This window comes from Rhipicephalus sanguineus, chromosome 2 (genome assembly GCF_013339695.2).
Source record: "Rhipicephalus sanguineus isolate Rsan-2018 chromosome 2, BIME_Rsan_1.4, whole genome shotgun sequence".
NCBI lineage: Eukaryota > Metazoa > Arthropoda > Arachnida > Ixodida > Ixodidae > Rhipicephalus > Rhipicephalus sanguineus.
Window position 1 is genome coordinate 118,319,100 of NC_051177.1, and position 19,252 is coordinate 118,338,351.

At 47.3% G+C, this 19,252-nt stretch overlaps 1 protein-coding gene across 1 annotated transcript in view; it reads right to left on the reverse strand.

Moving 5' to 3' along the window:
* Positions 1-371: 371 nt before the first annotated feature.
* The window catches only part of LOC119381831 (ubiquitin-like modifier-activating enzyme 1), a 59,115-nt gene continuing 40,234 nt past the window's right edge, over positions 372-19,252 (reverse strand). The window contains exons 18-26 of the mRNA XM_049412906.1: positions 18,365-18,511; positions 17,054-17,128; positions 16,486-16,667; positions 16,130-16,142; positions 15,356-15,619; positions 14,540-14,644; positions 6,110-6,193; positions 3,746-3,840; positions 372-513 (exon numbers count right to left, since the gene is read on the reverse strand). Of these exons, the coding sequence (XP_049268863.1) occupies positions 372-513; positions 3,746-3,840; positions 6,110-6,193; positions 14,540-14,644; positions 15,356-15,619; positions 16,130-16,142; positions 16,486-16,667; positions 17,054-17,128; positions 18,365-18,511 (1,107 nt within the window). The remainder of the gene's footprint in view (positions 514-3,745; positions 3,841-6,109; positions 6,194-14,539; positions 14,645-15,355; positions 15,620-16,129; positions 16,143-16,485; positions 16,668-17,053; positions 17,129-18,364; positions 18,512-19,252) is intronic.

Here is a 19,252-nt window from a genome sequence, read left to right on the forward strand (position 1 = left end):
CTCACTTGGTGCACGACCTCCGGCATCTGCCAACCTTTGACCAAGCGACGTCGACTGTTAACGATGACACCGATGAAACTTGTGACGTGACGTCATCAAATTTCGAAGATGGTCTGACGTGATGACGGTACATGGCGACGTAGCAGCATGATGTCATTAGTGACGTTGATAGCGTGGGTTTTTGCGCTACTTCATTCGCATGCGGTGTTTCGCTAAAGGGGCGCGGCAAAGAGTCCCTTAAAGGCTTTCGCCTGTATGATGCCATCGTACGCTGCACTGAAATCTATTTCAAGGCTCGGTCCGTATAATCGCTATCAAAACCAGCCTCACGTACGTTTCTTTCCGCGCAGGTATAGGTATGCGGCACATGGTCATCGGCGCAGCAGGTATCGCACTTCGGGCACTTCCACTTCCTCTCCGCTGTTGGTGTCCTTGCCCGTGACCTGGAGAGTCAGGGCTAGCGTTCCACTGTCGATTTTGGCCTGGGACACTCGCTCCAGGACTTCGCTTACGCTGCAGAAAGCCGTGGCCAACGCTCCCAATAAGCAACCGACAAGTTAATTAAACAATCGCTGCAAATTGCTGTCGGTGCGCCAAGCAAGACGTCTAAACGAAAACGGGCTTTCTTTAACTCAGAATAACACAGCATTGTTACATTACACGGTATTGCCACACGGAATGTGAAAACACGCCTGCATACTAGATATAAGCGCACGTTAAGAGAACCACTACGTGGTCAAAATCAACCCAGACAACCCCACGGTGCGCCTCATAAACATGTGTTCTTGGAGCAAACAACCCCATAACTTTAGTTTTGGTTCTTGTGGTCTTTAACCATGCATCCTTTAGCACCTTTGCGCGCAACAAACAAGGACGAAAGAGAAGAGTACACACTGACAAGCGCAATCGAACAAATGGTTTATTTTTGGAAATACGTTTGCTTAAGAACTAGGCTTGTGCGAATATTCGAGCACTTCGAATATTCGAACGAATAATGCAGTATTCGAATTCGCTGCGATTCGAATTTTAATTATTGAAAATTTCGAAGTATTCGAAATGAACGAATAGATGTATATTATAGTCCGCTTGTAACCTCCCTGTAAAGGTGGCTTCACTGCAGTAGAAGAACGTTATACCGTGAATACACATTTCCAGAAATATTTGCACTGCAGCGAAGCCCTACTTCAAGGTTAAATGAACATATTACCCTCACAATGGTTCATCATATTTAAGTTTTAAAGCTTGTTATACCGGCTTATATGCTCTAAGTATAGTAAATTTTAAAACGTAACATATTTTACAGGTTATCACTTGCATTCTACCGAATACCAAGTCCTGCTGTTACTTGAAGTAGCTTCCACTTCCTTTGAACCAATAAGAATGACATTTGCACATGCATTGTTACAATTAAAAAAAAAAGAACATTGTGCAGGTTGGTTGGGTCATGACATGTATGCTCATTTTTCTTTATAATGTGCGATATATACTATTCGAATTCGATTCGAAATTATTCGATCAAAATCACTATTCGCTTCGAACCTAAAATTTAGTATTCGCACAAGCCTATTAACCCATATATGCCCAAACTCAGAAAAAATGGAAAAACAAATATTTTTTTCACAAAATGTGTACTTTTACCCTCAAGGAAAGCACAAGTTCTTTATTTACTGCCAGGCAAACGCAACACTGTTTTTCAAGCCGTCCTATAGATATAGGAGACTGGGCATTAGGGGTGCTATGCGCGGGTGTGGTAAGCCTTGAACCATTTCATGTGCACACCGACATTGCACTTCTTCCTCTCCATGAAGTCTTTCGTTCAAAGCACGCGTATGCCGGAGAAAGTGGTCGGCATTTCACGTGCACTTCTTCCTCTCCATGACGTCTTTCACACAAAGCACGCATTTGCCCGGAGAAACCGGTCGGCACGGGGCAGCATGAAAAGCAAGCAATCTCTAATCTTGCACACGTTGAGAATGAGGCCTGCTTGATGTGCTGTAGGTGGTGCTGGTCATCAGCTAAAGAAATGGCGATGCAGCAAAGAAGTGTCCTATATGTAGGACACTGGGCATATATGTGTTAAGAATTCATCATGAATCTACGCGATCTCGATCATACCACGGATCAATGCGTTGACGCGTTGATCCGTTGTATTGTGATCACAAGCGATTCTATGACGAGATCGCGCAGATTCATGTTGGGTTCTTAAGCAGATGTGTTTTCAAAAATAAACACGTTGTTAGATTGCGCTTGTCCGTGCGTGCTCTTTTCTTTCGTCCTTGTTTGTTGCGCGCACAGGTTCTGAAAGATGAATTCGTTCCAACTAGGCCTAGTAGCTTTGCTTTAGTTTGAGTGTACTCCAGTTTAACTATGCATCCACTGACGTACCATTTGTGCTACATGAAGTTTCACAGATCAAACTTGAAGTTGAGCACGGGTAAACTAACCTGTAGAATACCTGGGTACCTGAATACCTGGGGAACTAACCTGCGTAAACTAGACTGTAGAATCGAGTTTCCAACAATTTTTTTTATGTTCTAGACATGGGGTGTTACCGCGTGAAGATGTCACACCGGTTGAGCTTCAGGTTTTTTTTTTGGCACAAATTTACTCCCCCATGTCCAGAAATAAGGTGAACAAGTTGTCTTAAGCTTTTCTGATGTGGTGCTTCACTTGAGCAACTATGTAAAGATATACATATAATGTTTAGGTGATGCCATTCGCGAGGCGCGATCGACCAGATAATGTAACAACAGCGTATTCGGATCGGTCAGGTGACGGACGCGACTATACATCGGCGGGACAATGCAACTTGAAAATGCAAAGGGATTTCCCGTAGTTACAGCAACCGGCACTTCGTGGGAATGTCGAATTCAATGACAGATGGGCGCATGCGTTAAGCCTGAGCACTCGTTGGACGCCCGTGAATTTTGGGCTCAGCCGTAAGCAAGAGTGCAGTACGATTGCACGCGATGGGCCTTCCCGAGATCTGCTGGGCCTGAAACATCTCTGGAGTCCGCGGTGCAAGGGGTTCCCTCCACGATTCCCTTCCCTCATTTGAAAGCTTGCACGTGACGTCGTAGCCGAATTTTCGTACTGGTACACCAACATGGCGGCTATGACGACGTTAAGGCATAATCCCGTTGTGGTTAGCCTGCTCCAATGTGACAACGACGCAGCTGGAACGCTGTTGGCCTCTGAACGCGATTAACGAAAGAACCTGCACACGATGTACTGAGAACGCTGACGGGACATCACAACCTTCACGTTCCGCCAAGCTGGTACTCCAATATGGCGGTTTCAGTGACGGCAACGCAAGCCATCTATGCCCGATATAGATGTTTTTTTTTTCTCTCTCTTGGGCGTCTTTTTCTCTCCGTATTTTCGCCGCGTGGCTCATTATTTCTCATTGCCTGAGAAGCGTTAGTGCCCTATAAGCAACAGGAGATAAAAACTTTCGCGGTCTTCAAGCTAAGTGACCCCGCCGATAGGATGTCGCTGCCGCTATAGTACACGGACGGGCGCACGCCGTTGGCACTGTTATCATGGTTAACGAGCAAGCCGTGGAGTAGTCCCCCCCCTCACCCCTTCCCGCACACATAAAGATTAAATATTTCCACACACATAAAGAATAAATATTTTTCACACCTTGCAGCTTGGTTTAGGCATTGTATAGGGTTACGGTAGCAACACAGTACACGAGCCACACCTTAATACCCGTTTGAAGAAACTAAAGCATTTTACTTACGCGAGCTTCATGAGAGCGCTGGAAGGGGGCTCGTTGGCGTCGTACAGAGTTTGGGCTCCTTCCAAGACGCTAATGACTTCGACTTCGTGCTTGAGCTAGATGGAAAGAAAAAAAAAAGTCCCGAGGGCCTTACACTACCGCTAAGACGACTTGAAGCCGAAAGCCTTAGTGGCGATGCTCTAAAGACTGAAGTGTGACATCAGAATCCGGCGAGCCATTTGGCTCGTGGGGTCTCATTTAGTGCTTGTCTAGCCTCTAACGTTGCATACCTCTTCGGCTTTCCATACAATCCACTAGGCCCTGATTCGGCGTCTTCCATCGCCCGCCCTTTCCTTGTTATTCGAAGCAAAGGCACGCGAACGCCGCAATGACGAAGTGAACGCGCGCCTCGAGCCATGCTGGAAAGGTCACGTGATATTTTCGTATGGCTTCCCCATCCCCAGTCGATTCCCCAACCCCAGTCGACGCCCCGGGTTCTCGCTCAAGGGCACCATCGCATGAGGCATATAAGGCTTTCGTCTCAGAAAATGGAAGCGGGAAACGAAGTCAAAGGCAATGCCTTCCACGCAACGCACAGGAATTTTGAACAGTTATACTTCATGTTAAAGGGACACTATCGAGAAAAACGACTTTTTTAGTATTAATAAATTACTCCTTCACCATACCAAAATCACGACACTTGCCGCGAGATGACGATTGGTAAGCGAGGAAACGCACGCACGCACGCACGCACGCACGCACACACACACACACACACACACACACACACACACACACACACACACACACACACACACACACACACACACACACACACACACACACACACACACACACACACACACACACACACACACACACGCACACACACACACGCACACACACACACAAATGCGGGTGGTGACGCCACACTGAAATTCCCGCACCAATCACAGTGACGTCACAAATTTTGACGGCGTTCCACGGCACCTATGTAGGACCTATGTAAAAATAAAGTACATTGTCCTCTGAGGGGGCCAAAGACATAACGTACCAAATTTCTTTAAATTTCATTGAGCCATAGTCGCAAAAGTGCAAAAAATACACTTTGAAATCCGTGGCATCGCGCGAAACTTAAAATTGAAACTTTGACCTTCGTTTTCTCCTCTGTTATTATGATGATGCAATTAACGTCATTAGAGTTTTCAGAGTACGATTTATCGAAATAAAACGAACTGGTCAAGGGCGGCTGTAGTTTAACTCTGTTCCTCGCTGTTCACATTCTGAACTCGCCATTGCCCCTCAATGATTGGTCGAAACGGTAAAAAATTTTAGGCCTGCATGCCAATCTTTCTTCAAGCGAGAAACGACCGGAAACCGCAAAGAACCCGTGACGTGAAAATGGCCGGCGCGCTGGGATTATACTAATTTATGCCGAAGAAACGTGACACCTACCCAGAATAGCCGGTGAGTAAAATGGCGGCGAATTTCTTTGCGAAAGAAAAACAACTTGGTGGCCGTTATATGCGACCGCGCAAAATATAATTATTGCTCAAATAAGTTCATTCTTGCCATCAGGTGCGAATACAAACGCCGGAACGATCCGCGCGCAGCTATCTTCTACCTTCGGCTCTCTGCGTAAACGAAGGTTCCCATTCCATCGCTGGAGGATTTACTGTCACAGCGACAAGAAAGTTAGGGGCGGGGGGAACTTATGCTTAGTTAGATACTGCAATATATTACAGCACTACAGACTATCGAGGACACCGTATTCACAAATATCTAAGCAAAGGAAAGCTTATCAGTCTAGCGGAGGCTGCAAACATAACTAAACAGCTGCACACTCAATCATTTCAAGATAACTCGCACTCCCATTCATACTCTAGTCTATTCTCACTCACTCACTCACTCACTCACTCACTCACTCACTCACTCACTCACTCACTCACTCACTCACTCACTCACTCACTCACTCACTCACTCACTCACTCACTCACTCACTCACTCACTCACTCACTCACTCACTCACTCACTCACTCACTCACTCACTCACTCACTCACTCACTCACTCACTCACTCACTCACTCACTCACTCACTCACTCACTCACTCACTCACTCACTCACTCACTCACTCACTCACTCACTCACTCACTCACTCACTCACTCACTCACTCACTCACTCACTCACTCACTCACTCACTCACTCACTCACTCACTCACTCACGTCTGCAACGCCTGGCAGTCATGATTCTAACTGAGAACTCTGTCGCGCACCTGCGTTTTGTTGTCGCTTGTACAGTGCATGCTACAATATCCGGTCTATTGTGACATCCACGCGTTCGCGAACACACGCACGTGTGCCTAATCAAACGAACGTCACCTACCCTGAAGTACTCCAGAAGCTCCGAAAGAGTCAGCTCTCCCTTGATTTCGAGGCAGTTCCAAAAAGAGTACTCTTGGTTGCGGAACTGTTGAGAAACAACACGAGGCACTCAAAACAGAATGAAAATATTTGACGGTAAATCCCCGCTTATAAAGGTGAACATTTGACAGCGTTCTGTCTGGACTACGGCACGTCAATCAAACCAAGCGTGACCCCCCGACCTAAAGAGAGGAAGGCTCTTTCCTTCCTTTTTAAACTCTGTTGCTCTCTGGCTCCCCACAGTCACCCCTGAGGAAGGGTCCGAGTTGGACCCGAAACGTCGGGTTTTTTAAAGTAAAAGAAGTTTTTTTACTTTTATAATTCGTTGGTCGGTGTAACTTTTTCAGTGATAAATCCCCGCTGAACGTTCGGAAAGGCCGCATTGCCTCATTTTTGTAATTGTACGGTAGGTGTCATTTGTAACGTCCAGTCAAGCATCCATGTTTAAAGTTGTAGTACATGCAGAGAACAGGAAGTCAACCGAGGATAGTACTTCTGCTTAGTGTTGGGGTATACCGTTCACTTATTACACTCGCCATTGTGATCCACCATTGTAGGTGGCGCGAAGCTTTACCAGGGACTGACACAAAGGGGACAAGCCATAAGCCCCAAGCTATGGTGGGTTTGCCGAGAGGTGGGAAACGAGGACTGTGTGTGCGCGCGCGTGTGTGTGTGAATCGGAGAAGGGTGGGGTGGGGACAGGAGTGTTTCTGAATAAGGGAGAATAAAGGAAGGCTATCTTACACACATGCTGTCTATTGATAGCTTGCACGTGACGTCATGGACGCAAGTTCCTAACGTACTTCAAACATGGCGGCCTTGAAAACGTCAAGGCAGCATAACCACGTGGCGGTTAACCTGCCTCAATGTAATAACGATGCTGCCGGAACGTTTTCGGCCTATGTGCATGAAGAACGAAAGAACCTGCATGGGATGTACTGAAAACACTAGCGTCGCATCACAAACTTCGCGTCCCGCCATGTTGGTGCTACAACGTGGATGTTTTAGTGACATCATTGTAAGCCATCTATACGACTACTATAACCAGGCAACGATAGCAGAGGAGGAAAGGTTGTTTGATCAAACACGAGCTCTGCGCGTGCGCAGTGTGTTTTCTTTCACCTTCCCCGCTCCCACTCTCCTTTCCACTAGTCAGGAAAAAAGTAAACACGAACTCCTAATTAACCGTTCCTTTCGTGTTTGATCCGCATGCGCTTCGTGGCACGCGTGACGTGGCTATGATGCAGAATGTATACTCGGATAATGATTACTTGCGTTTAATCGAAATCTATTAATATTAAAGTAACGGGCAAGAGGCGCGAAGAGGTAACTTGCCGAAAAACATTAACCGAACCCTGAACTTCTGCAGTAAGCCTACAGTGTTCTACCTCGTAAGTAACCTGTGCCCCTCATATCTCCTTACTTCATAGACCGAGGCGGCTCCTCCTCATTGACAAGACGCGCTTCATTCACACATGCCTGAATCGGCGGTACGAATGTCTAATGTAAAATCTAATCAACGTCACCATAACAAGACATATGCACTATTAGTAGGGTGGCTAGAATGGGGAGGTGTGATGACCGGCCTCCGGAGGCTGGCCCAAAAGCGCGTTCCTGCCGCGCGGTGGCGCTGATGGCGGGGGCGCTGTGCTTTTCTCGCGTCGTCTGCTTGCCTCTAGCCGGGCAAATGATTCGACCGCGTTCAGTTTTACCGCTGTAGTGTTTTTAATGATGTTGTTGACGCCGAGAAACTTTATGAAATGGTTCAGCGCTATAATTTCACGTGTAATCCACAAGCGCCGACCACGCAGCCGATACAGAGTGCGGGTTTCGCGGCCCCTTCTTGCGAAGTGGGCGCGCTTGTCACGCGAAAAGTAGTTTAGAAGAATCCCTCGCGCAGACCTGCAGGTGGGAACAACCCTGCGTGTGTCGCTCGCAGATTTGTTATACATTTTTGATTGTAATAATAGTTTAAAGAGCGGAAGTCAATGCAATTTTTATGCAGTGCGGTAGAAGAATGCAATAAAGTACAAGACTGGTAGCTTGATATAAGTTTATTGGAAACAGTACATTAAAACATTACATAACACAGGGCGCCTCACTTTTCTGCACTTCAAACACCGCTGAGGCATATGGGCCGGCATACCTGGGAGAAACACCAAAATGGGCGACATGTGAAGTATATGAAATAATCTTGCACAGTTGTGATGCCCAAGAGGTATGTACCAAAACACAACGTACCTCGTGACACAGATCCATCAGACACAGCGAACAGGCCATTTGCTGACAATGTTGTGCAGCCAGACACATCTAATCGCTTAAACTCGCTGGTCTTTCCAACTCCACAACACACAGAAAGTTTTTGTGCATACACCAGAAGCTCTTGGGCCTCTTCCTCAGACTCAAAGGTGCGCGACAGTGAAGGTGACCAGCCAGGAAAATGGTGCAGGAGGGTGAATTTCGCTCTTCAATTTCAAACACAGCTATCTTGCTGAAGGCAACAGGAGGTACTTTGCTTTTATGATGTTCAGCTGTTTGGTAACACGATATGTTTTTGGCTTGGAACGTCTGACGTGCCCAATACCCCGATGGTAGTCGAAGGCCAAAAATGAAGTGTTTCCAAGGTACTTCATCGTTGACTATGTCCAGTTCGTGATGAGGAGTGAGCTGGACCAGAGCCGAATATACGGCTCTGAGCTGGACCGATTCGCGTGCTGAATCGTCAATGTCTTCGCGGCTCTTCTTTGCAGGCACGGAAGAGCACTGTCCCATTTTCCTATTCCTCTCTTTTGGCAGAGTTCTCGTCATGTACTTTGGAAGATTCGGGAAAATTGCTGGGATAGCACTCTCCTTAAGGGCAGGCACATCGCGTGGTATGCATGTGGACCTCCTTTCCATTCACAACATGCGCGTAGTGTCTCATGATGAACCTGCAAAAAACATAATAAGAAGTGAGCCTCTGTAATGAAGACATTTCGGATTTCGAAGCAACGAAACAATATGTGCAAGTCAGGGGCGTAGCCAGAAATTTTTTTCGGGGGGGGGGGGGGGGTTCAACCATACTTTATGTATGTTCGTGCGTGCGTTTGTATGTGTGCGTGCCTATATACGCAAGCAAAACTGAAAAATTTCGGGGGGGGTGAACCCCCCTTACCCCCCCCCCCCCCTTGGCTACGCCCCTGGTGCAAGTGCTGCAACGTTAGGTGACACACATCGAGCCGCGGGTCGATGGAGGCGGAACGCAAAATGCGCCCACGTGGAGCAAGATGCCAATGTGAGATCAAGAGCAACCTATCATCTGAATTAGTCTGGCTCTTTCCACTGCAGTTCTGCTGCTCATGACCCGTGTGTCACACCGGGCCGTTAAACACGCCAATGTGTTAACTTGTAGAAACCTCAACTTTTCTATATGCTTAAACAAGTACGAATTCCATACGTACCTTGGGTCAAAATGCCTTTCGCAAACTGCAGAATTCTCTTGCAGTGGCTTGTCGGCCCTTGGTATGGCACGTGCCCACTTCAAATTCATCCTTACGGGCAGGTGCACGAAAGAGAGAGTTTTTCACCGCAGGACCTGTAGCCGCCGTCGCAACCTGGCACAAAGCACCACCTCTGCGTTTCTTTTTTTCTCGTCGACGCCATTCATCAGAGTGGTTCAAAAATCGACGACATCCGCTGACACCATCTCCTTCAAGAAATCGGGAAGCGATAGAAAAACAGGCCGCACTTCACGAACAGCGACAGCTAGCTTGTGCTACTCCGTTACCTACGAGACACGAGTAACACATGCTCACAGTCGGCACATGCCAACGGCGCCCTAAAGTCCCTCAATAAAAATTATGGAGGGACCTTACGGCGCCCCAGACGGACGCGCCAAATTTCCCCCCAGCGGCAAGAACGCGCAGTGGGGCCTCGCTAGGCAAGAGGCCGCCGCCGCGGTCATCACACCTCCCCATTCTAGCCACCCTACTATTAGGAAGCTTGTCAAAATAATGGGTCGGATTGACAAAAAGGTTTCGTTGATAATGTAAATTTAATGATGGCTCACAGATTTAATAATGCATTCTCTGTAATAATAAAGACCAAAAATTAGCCCTTCCACTAGCGGAAAAATGGGGGCCAGCGAACCTTTTAAAGGGTACATGACACCGTCACCCATCAATTTGTGGTTTTCAGCGAAAACTAGAAGTAGGGGGTCTATTATGCCTATACAGATACGAAAAGTGGGCCGTAAAAGATTATTCCAGTGCAAAACAAGCCCCAGAAGTCGCCAGCTGTAAACCCCTCCCACCGCCGGCGAGCGCCATTCGCCATGGCGCGTGTGACGTCATGTGCAGCAAGGTGCGGAGCTGTCGTCTGCTACCAAAGTTTCAGCCGCTGCAAATCGTTCACTTTCAGCGCCGAAGTGAAGACGTTTAAGCTAAAATATCTCGATTTCATGCGCAGCTGACCAGGGAACGATATCTTTCGCCGGAATGCAGACGCTTGCACAGCTAGCTGCTTTTTACGTCACGGCTCGCGAGTGCGCCAGTGTTGCCCGACTTGCAGGGCGCTCGCATGCTAATCAAAATATTTTTTTATAAATTAAGTTCTCGACCAAATGCGCTAAAATTTCACCACCTTGTTTGTGAATTCACAAGGATTAACCCACATAACACAGATTATCATCGAAAATTGGGTGTCATGGCTCCTTTAAAGGGCCCTTCACCAGGTTTGACAATTTTGAGCTAACGAGCGCAATGCATACACTGGGCGTTCACGATAACGTCTGCCAAAATTTGCAACGCTACGCGCCGCGGAAATGGGTCAAATTTCAAGGTGAACGCTGCTTGCCCTTCCTCTCGCGGGCGCGCGCTTTAGAGAATGAGGGGATGACGTACATGAGAAAATGACCCTACGTAGATGGTAGTGCTGTGACGTCGCTCCTCTACGTGGACAACTGTGCTCTGACGTCGCCAACAGTAGCACGTGACACTGCGATAATTATTTGACACGACATGTGTAGTTTGTGTAATTTGTTACTTGAATAGATTAATAAAACTTGAGAGAAATAATGAGACACACAAAGAGAATGTGTGCGTCTTTTTCATTTTTTTTTTTCGTTAATTGCAGCGAGATGCTGAGCTAATGTGCCTCCCTTTTCCATGCGTTCGTGTCCCCGTGGTTAGCGCATCGAGCAGACGCCAGCCCTGGAAACGAAAGTAATGTTCTGGCGCGTTCGAGCACTCATTGTGCTCATTTATTCTACCGTGTCCAAGTAAACGTTAATGCGGCACTGGCTCATGATACCGCCACTCTCGTGGCAGTAGAAGTGTCTCAACTTTCATGCCCGTCCTGCAGAAACAGGCAGTACATCACGGAGAACGCCGACAAAACGCCCACGGCCACTACATAAAAACAAAGGTAGCGGCCGTGCAACGCCGCTCGCGTGCTCGGGCTGGCTCGGGCACGTCATGCGCACGTGACCATGCACGCGCATGACGTGTTCATGCGTATGTGTCAAGTGAAGAGGGCAGGGAAGAGATTTGGCTTGCTAAGGCTACACGGGGCGAGTGGCAAGGGTTTGAAACTCGCCTCCTCGCATCATGGTTTCGCGCCGCTACAAATTATTGTTTTTCTCAGCTCGTAACGGACCGATTTGAAAAATTCTTGCGGCATACTGCTCTTCGTTCGCCACACAACAACTTCCAGCGGCTAACTGAAATTTGCTATGTGGCCTGGTGAGGGGCCCTTTAAAGGGCCCGTCACCAGGCCACATAGCAAATTTTAGTTAGAAGCTGGAAGTTGTGTGCCAAATGAAGAGCAGTATGCCGCAAGAATTTTTCAAATCGGTTCATTACGAGCTGAGAAAAACAATAATTTGTAGCGGCGCGAAACCATGATGCGAGGAGGCGAGTTTCAAACCCTTGCCACTCGACCCGTCTAGCCTCAGCAAGCCTAATCCCTTCCCTGCCCTCTTCACTTGACACATACGCATGAACACGTCATGCGCGTGCATGGTCACGTGCGCATGACGTGCCCGAGCCAGCCCGAGCACGCGAGCGGCGTGGGCGTTTTGTCGGCGTTCTCTGTGGCGTACTGCCTGTTTCTGGGGGACGGGCATGAAAGTTGAGACATTTGTACGGGCACGAGAGTGGCGGTATCATGAGCCAGTGCTGCATTAACGTTTACTTGGACGCGGTAGAATAAATGAGCATAATGAGTGCTTGAACGCGCCAGAACATTACTTTCGTTTCCATGGCTGGCGTCTGCTCGATGCGCTAACCGCGGGGACACGAACGCATGGGAAAGGGAGGCACATTAGCCCAGCATCTCGCTGCAATTCACGAAAAAAAAAAATGAAAAAGACGCACACATTCCCTTTGTGTGTCTCATTATTTCTATGAAGTTTTATTAATCTATTCAAGCAACTAATTACACAAACTACACATGTCGTGTCAAATAATTATCGCAGTGTCACGTGCTACTGTTGGCGACGTCAGAGCACAGTCGTCTAAGTAGAGGAGCGACGTCACAGCACTACCATCTACGTAGGGTCATTTTCTCATGTACGTCATCCCCTCATTCTCTAAAGCGCGCGCCCGCGAGAGGAAGGGCAAGCAGCGTTCACCTTAAAATTTGACCCATTTACGCGGCGCGTAGCGTTGCAAATTTTGGCAGACGTGATCGTGAACGCCCAGTGTATACATGCATTGCGCTCGTTAGCTCAAAATTGTCAAGCCTGGTGAGGGGCCCTTTAAGTGCGTATAGCACATTAGGGGCCCAGCTTGTCGTCCATCCATGTGGCGTGATGACGCTGAAAATCAAGTGGTCAATACAAGGCTAAAACACGGCTAGCGATGCTTAAAACTGGGTTGAAATAAACGAACAAGGCCTAAATTGATATAATTAACAGAAATAACCAAGAAGTAATCACAATAATTAACCTAAGATTGCTAAACACGCTTCGGAAACATGCGGCAGACATCCGCGCCGCGCAAGAGGGCGCCACCGCCTCGCCAATTGCCCGATTGCTCCCTCCCACCGGCGCTTCTCCGGCGCCTTCGTCGCTACATCTGAAGGCAGAAAAAACACTTGACGAAACTCGCTACGGACGACACGTTTTCTCAACTGTCGTAACAAGCAGGAGTTCGATAAAGCGCAGCAAAAAGTAACGCGCATGTCGCACACCGAGTTTGCGATATCCCAAACAAGAATTCTACTCGGTGCCGCGGAAACCCTACATGAGTACCTCAAACATTGACGTCATCGACGGTTTGGTAAACGGATCAATGGGAACTCCACGAACGGGTATCGCTGGGTGCCCGTGCTACGCACTTCCTCAAGTATCGCAGCAGAGGAGCTGCACTGAGCGCAGGATTTAGAACCACCCAACCTCTACACAAGTTCCCTCGTGGTGCATTCCCTTCCCGTCAGTAGGCGGCCGGCTCTACGCGGGATTACGCTGGACTCAGCTCGCTCAACGGGAGGTGCAGCGCATTTTTCCTTCCTCCATGCCGCGAATTGGACCTTCACCCACGTGCTTAGCAGCACAACACTTTTGTTGTTATGTGCAACAATGAAATGCGGTAACGTGACGTGGCAAGTGACCTCGATAACATATCTGATTCCGATATCAGAAACGGCTGATCGACGACAAGCCCGTGATCGAGAGAGAATCAGTTATTGAAAAACGGTGCATGGGACGGACGGACCTTTCAGGGCCTTCGCGGGGGCCGTTTTTTTTCTCGGTTACTCTTACGACAATTTTAGGCAGAAAAGCTTTGTTTAAAAATATGGAAGTAGAAGAAGGCCATGCGCCTTCGTCCATTCCGCACATTCTCACCGCAAGAAAATCGCAGGCCCTCACGCTACTATCGAACGAGTGCAATGCAATACAGCAGTGTTGGTACCTGCCTCACCAATATGCCGTTTATTGCACTGACTTCTTTACCGGCCCACATTATTTTGCGTCGATGCTTGGAAGGATTTCGGTCTAGCGTACTGTTTATAGCACTATCGTATGAAAAATGCAGACAAAGCATACTCCGGTTGTTGTCTTTGTGAGAATTATTGGATTGAATGTTGCGGTTATAACAGCGGACAGCCCTCACCCAGCTCTAGCCACAGCCAGGACAAGCCAGAACTGTCGACTGAACTAGCCATCGAAAGCCATCATTTAACCAGTACTACACGAAATTAACAATAACTTAAACATAGCTAACATGAGCCAACACGAAGCGGCAGTATAGGTAGCCGTTAGACAACATTAACCACCGCTAACCACTTCTAGAAAAGTGCGAGTAAATACAGCATTCCAAGAAGCTCGCCTTTCACCGTTCACAGCCGTTCACAAATGGCACGGGTATATGCAAGATGCGTTACCACATTAAAAAATAAACTCGAATCACACCTTTTTAAATACAGGCGGATTGGGTTCCGGGAAGCCAAAGTAAGGCAGCGCCAAGTTGACAAAGCTGTTCCTGTAAAGCTCCGGGCTGTCGTGTTCCTGCACCAGCTGCAAACGAAAAGACGGTACATATGCCACATTGTTATCGTCAATTACTTTTCCAAAAGGGCGATCAATCAGTACAAAAAGTTTCAAATAAAAAAAAAACACTAGACCGAGAATACGAAAGAGGAAAAATTAATTGGCGAATTGTCTTAACTGTCGTAGTGTTCGAATAATTATGACGCAGAAGCGTCGTAGTACACATGTATTATTACATTGTAGCGGCAGCGGATAAGCAACGTTAAGGCGACAGGGTACGGTATAAATGTCCTGGCATGTAAAAGAAACCGGGGCCTGATTCACAAACTCTTTTTCGTGAGCATAGGTCGGCATAAAAAAAAAATGTGGAGCTCGCTCAGACTCACTCGGGAAATATATTTTGCGCTTAGAGCTCACTCGCACTCAGACCCACAAAAGTTTTCCTAAAACGGACTCACTCAGGCTCATTCTCACCAGGATTTTCGTCAATCGGACTCACTAGGACTTAAAAGCACCAACATATTACTCAGTCGGACTTACTCAAACTCGCACTTGCGGCTCGATTTGAGTGAGTCGACTCATAAGAGTGTTTGCCTGCCACCTTGGCCGGCCACCTTCGCTAAGGTTACGTTCAGGCTTCACGATTGGCCGGAATTTTCACTCAGATGCAATTCTACTGCGTATAAGGGCGCCTTCTGCCAACATAGTGAGACACTGCATACATCGCTTCTCCCCCACCTTGTATATTTCAAGACAGGCGAGGCCCGCCACGAGCGACGTGGTCGTGGCGATGGCCGGGATTATCCTGCCCGCGACGAGCTTGCTCTTGAGCCGATCCGCCGGCTGGATGTTGTAGTTCGCGGCGCGCAGGTTCGAGGCCGCCACGATGAAGTCCACGTGGAAGTTGGACTCGTCGTCCGTGTCGAACTCGAGCGCCGTTAGGGTCAAGTCCTCGAGGTCCCTCGGCGCTGGGAGCTCCTCCAGGAGCTCGCCCACGAGCTCCTTGTCTGCATAAGCGAACAAGGCCATAGGCACAGGTTGTGGAGGCGAAGCAGCTTTAGGGCAAACAAAGGTCTAAGCTACACAGAGCCTACAGCCCTGAACCACAACACGAAAGGATGTAAGAATGGGCGTCGTGCTGTCCAAGTTCTTCGTCCGCATTGCTCGCAATGCGCTACAAGCTTCGCCATCAACCACAACGTTGACTTTGGGCGCAATTAATACGACGAAAGTAAGAAAGCAGACAAACAGAACTAAATTTTGTTTACTATAGATGCACCGTTATTATACACAGATGACATGCGATTGGTACCAGACACGAAAGGAAAAGTAATATATATTTACCGGTGAACAGCAATATCAAGATAAAACAAGCAGCAACAACCGAAATACCTACACGTCTGTGCATCTGGCGGGCATACAACTTCCCTGGGTTTTTAACCTCGACTTCCTCTGCGATAGGTTCACAATTTCCACGTTGATGCACTTACCGCCCAGGTGATCGATTGGAACAACGTCAATCGATCTCCCTTGTCAATAGGTTAGGCTCCATAGCAACTACCACGCGGTACTCAAGACATATGCATTGGATATCTACAGTAATTGGAACAATGCCATCCCATCAGAATCAGTACACTGATCCATTTTAACCGTCATAATGAATTCCAGGCTCTTATGTTTAGCCAAATACTGTAATTTCGATTTGCCTAGCGTGAAACTTTCCCTGCCGCGATATGCACAAAATAACGCTTCCGTCATCTTGTTTTTCTTTTTTTTTTGCTTCTTGCGTTGCCTGATCTTCACACGGACACTGTTTTTCGTGGATTCGTGCCGTTATTTAGCTTCACAGATTCTTTACTGTTACTAACGCACCGTCACGTGGCATGGAGCTGTCATAGATGACGGCGACTTCGTTTCCCTGCGGATCATCAACGGGAACTTCGACATCTTCGAGCATCCGGGTGATCGCTTCGCGGTCCGTGCTTTGCGCAATGCCGAACATCGCAGCCCGCAGGTTCGCCGCAGCTACGATGTAGTCCATGTGCAGCGTCTGCAGAGGGATATGACAGACAAGGTGCACCAGCATAAAGAAATAAGTTCATGCAGAACCAACTCTGGTGGTTGTGCAGGCATATGCTAGAACATCGATGGATTGACATTGCATTGAGAGAAAAACGATGTTTCTATATAAAGGCTGATAACCTGCATTAGCGAAAACTGGCCATCGTTAGAGAATGCTGCCCTGTGCTCGGACTATGAGAGTAAACACGGTATACCAGCACAAATGGCGAGTAGGTACGCTAAGCTTCACCACAGCACATAAAAGAAAAGACAAAACGAATAATTTAGTCGCACATATCGCAGCAATTAGTAGACGTATTCTGCAAATCCGTGCCGCTTACAAAAAGCGTCGGCACTACGAGTGCAAACACTTACGTTGTTGGGGTCGAACTCGATCGGGTGGGGGCAGCGCCTGTTTCCCGACCAGAACGGCGTGCCCTTGCGGGTGAGCTGTGAATGAAGAAGTTTGTGAACGCCGGTCGTGTTATTGCGTCCATCGCTTTGTAACGCAGGATGCCCCAGAGTTATAGGGCAGATTATGCTCTAATTTGAGCGCTTCTCCCTATCAAACGAAATGGCGGGCTGAGCTAAATGATAAAGAAGCGAATGAATGAATGAAGAAGACTTAAGAGCACAAGTCCAACGACTGCCTAGTTATCAAGTGAGATAATTTGATTCAAGACTTCTTTACATTCGAATCCGGATACAATAAAAATGACTGCGCTTTCAAAACTGTTCGATTTATGAAATAAACGAGAAGGGGAATGATAGAAGGGCCTGCCTCCGTTACATGAAACCATATGAAACGAACAGATAAACGAAGCCATAGACAGAATGAGAGACGTTATTTGTAGTATTTAAGTGATGTTTAGTAGTAACTCTAACTTACAGTTACAATAAAAGCTCGTGAATTCGAACTCGAAGGGGACTATAAAATTGTTCGAATTAAGCGGAGTTCGAATTAGCGAGCCGGCGCTAGAATGAACGGACAACGGATCACACTGCGCAGGCAGAACCCAAAGAAGCCACGTCTGGGCTCGTTGTCGCGAATTAGGCGCTACTAGACGTTTATGGGAGGTGATTTCGTAAATTGAGTTCATTGAACACTAACAGCGAACAGAATTAATTGATCAGTCAGCGATACTCCTGGAACAAGCACCGACTTGCATTCATGTGAGCAGTGAGCCCTAATATAGAAATATATGACGCTCTTTATGCTCCAAAACATGTTTATTTATATGGGCGAGTTAACGCAATCAAAATTTAACATAATCAGCAATTTGCATTTGCTTGCGTTCCTTCAGTCGCGACTCAATGAGCATCATTTGCAGCTTGCTTATGAGCTTCAGAGCAGCGTCCGAATTCTCATCTGCTGAGAAATGCTGCTGTTTCGTTGTTTTGCATCTCTAGTAAACTTGATTTGGTTTGGTTTTGCAACACGTTGTGATCACTCTGGGCCGACTGCTGCGAGGAGCGACCAAAAACCAGGGGCTCCCAGTTCGAAATGACCGCTCGGGATACCGACGCGTTCGAATTATCGCGAGTTCTCGCCGATAGAAATATAGAGGGATGTGCCCGGACCAGGGCTTCAGTTCGAATTAACTGCAAGTTCGTGTTAACCGACTTCGAATTAACGAGCTTTTCCTGTATAAACTTCGCAGTTAACAATATCAACAAAATGCTCACCTCCCCCTCGGGGTGAACCCGTAGCATCTGCCTGATGTCGCTGTTGTACTTCTTTTGAAAGCGCAGCCTGGCGAATTCAACACAGTCGTCGAAAACCCAAGGGCGTTCGTCCACTAGAATCTTCGTGAGCTCTTGCAGCAGGGCAACCTGCAATGGAGGCGCGGCGGCATAGCGATCATGGATTCAGTTGCTCAACAGGAGGTAATACTTAGTGAATTAATTACCACGGTGGAAGCATTTTATCGAGACGTAATGTATACACAAGACGGAGAAAACCGTGCAGATAGATAGATAGATAGATAGATAGATAGATAGATAGATAGATAGATAGATAGATAGATAGATAGATAGATAGATAGATAGATAGATAGATAGATAGATAGATAGATAGATAGATAGATAGATAGATAGATAGATAGATAGATAGATAGATAGATAGATAGATAGATAGATAGATAGATAGATAGATAGATAGATAGATAGATAGATAGATAGATAGATTTCGGCGTTTATTAAAACACTATAGGACATCGCAACTATTCTTTATCTGTCCCTCCAACGCTTGCCATTACAGTCCCGGAGCAGTCAAACACTCTGTAAACGGAAAAAAAAAAGAGCCGTCTTTGTAATTTTGCGGACAAGTTGTTGCACTGCTAACCTCGAGGACACGGGTTCGACTTCCGGATGAGGGCGAAATGCAAGAACACCCGTGAAGTTAGGTGCACGCGAAGGAACTCCAAATGTTCAAAGTTATCCCGGAGTCCTTGCACGTCTACGTACCTAATAGGCCTAATCATATGGTGGTTTTGGCACTCGTCAGTTAGACCAAGAGTCTACATTTCCCTCATGTGCCTAGGCTAAAATAGGGGCATGTAAAATAGCACTTGC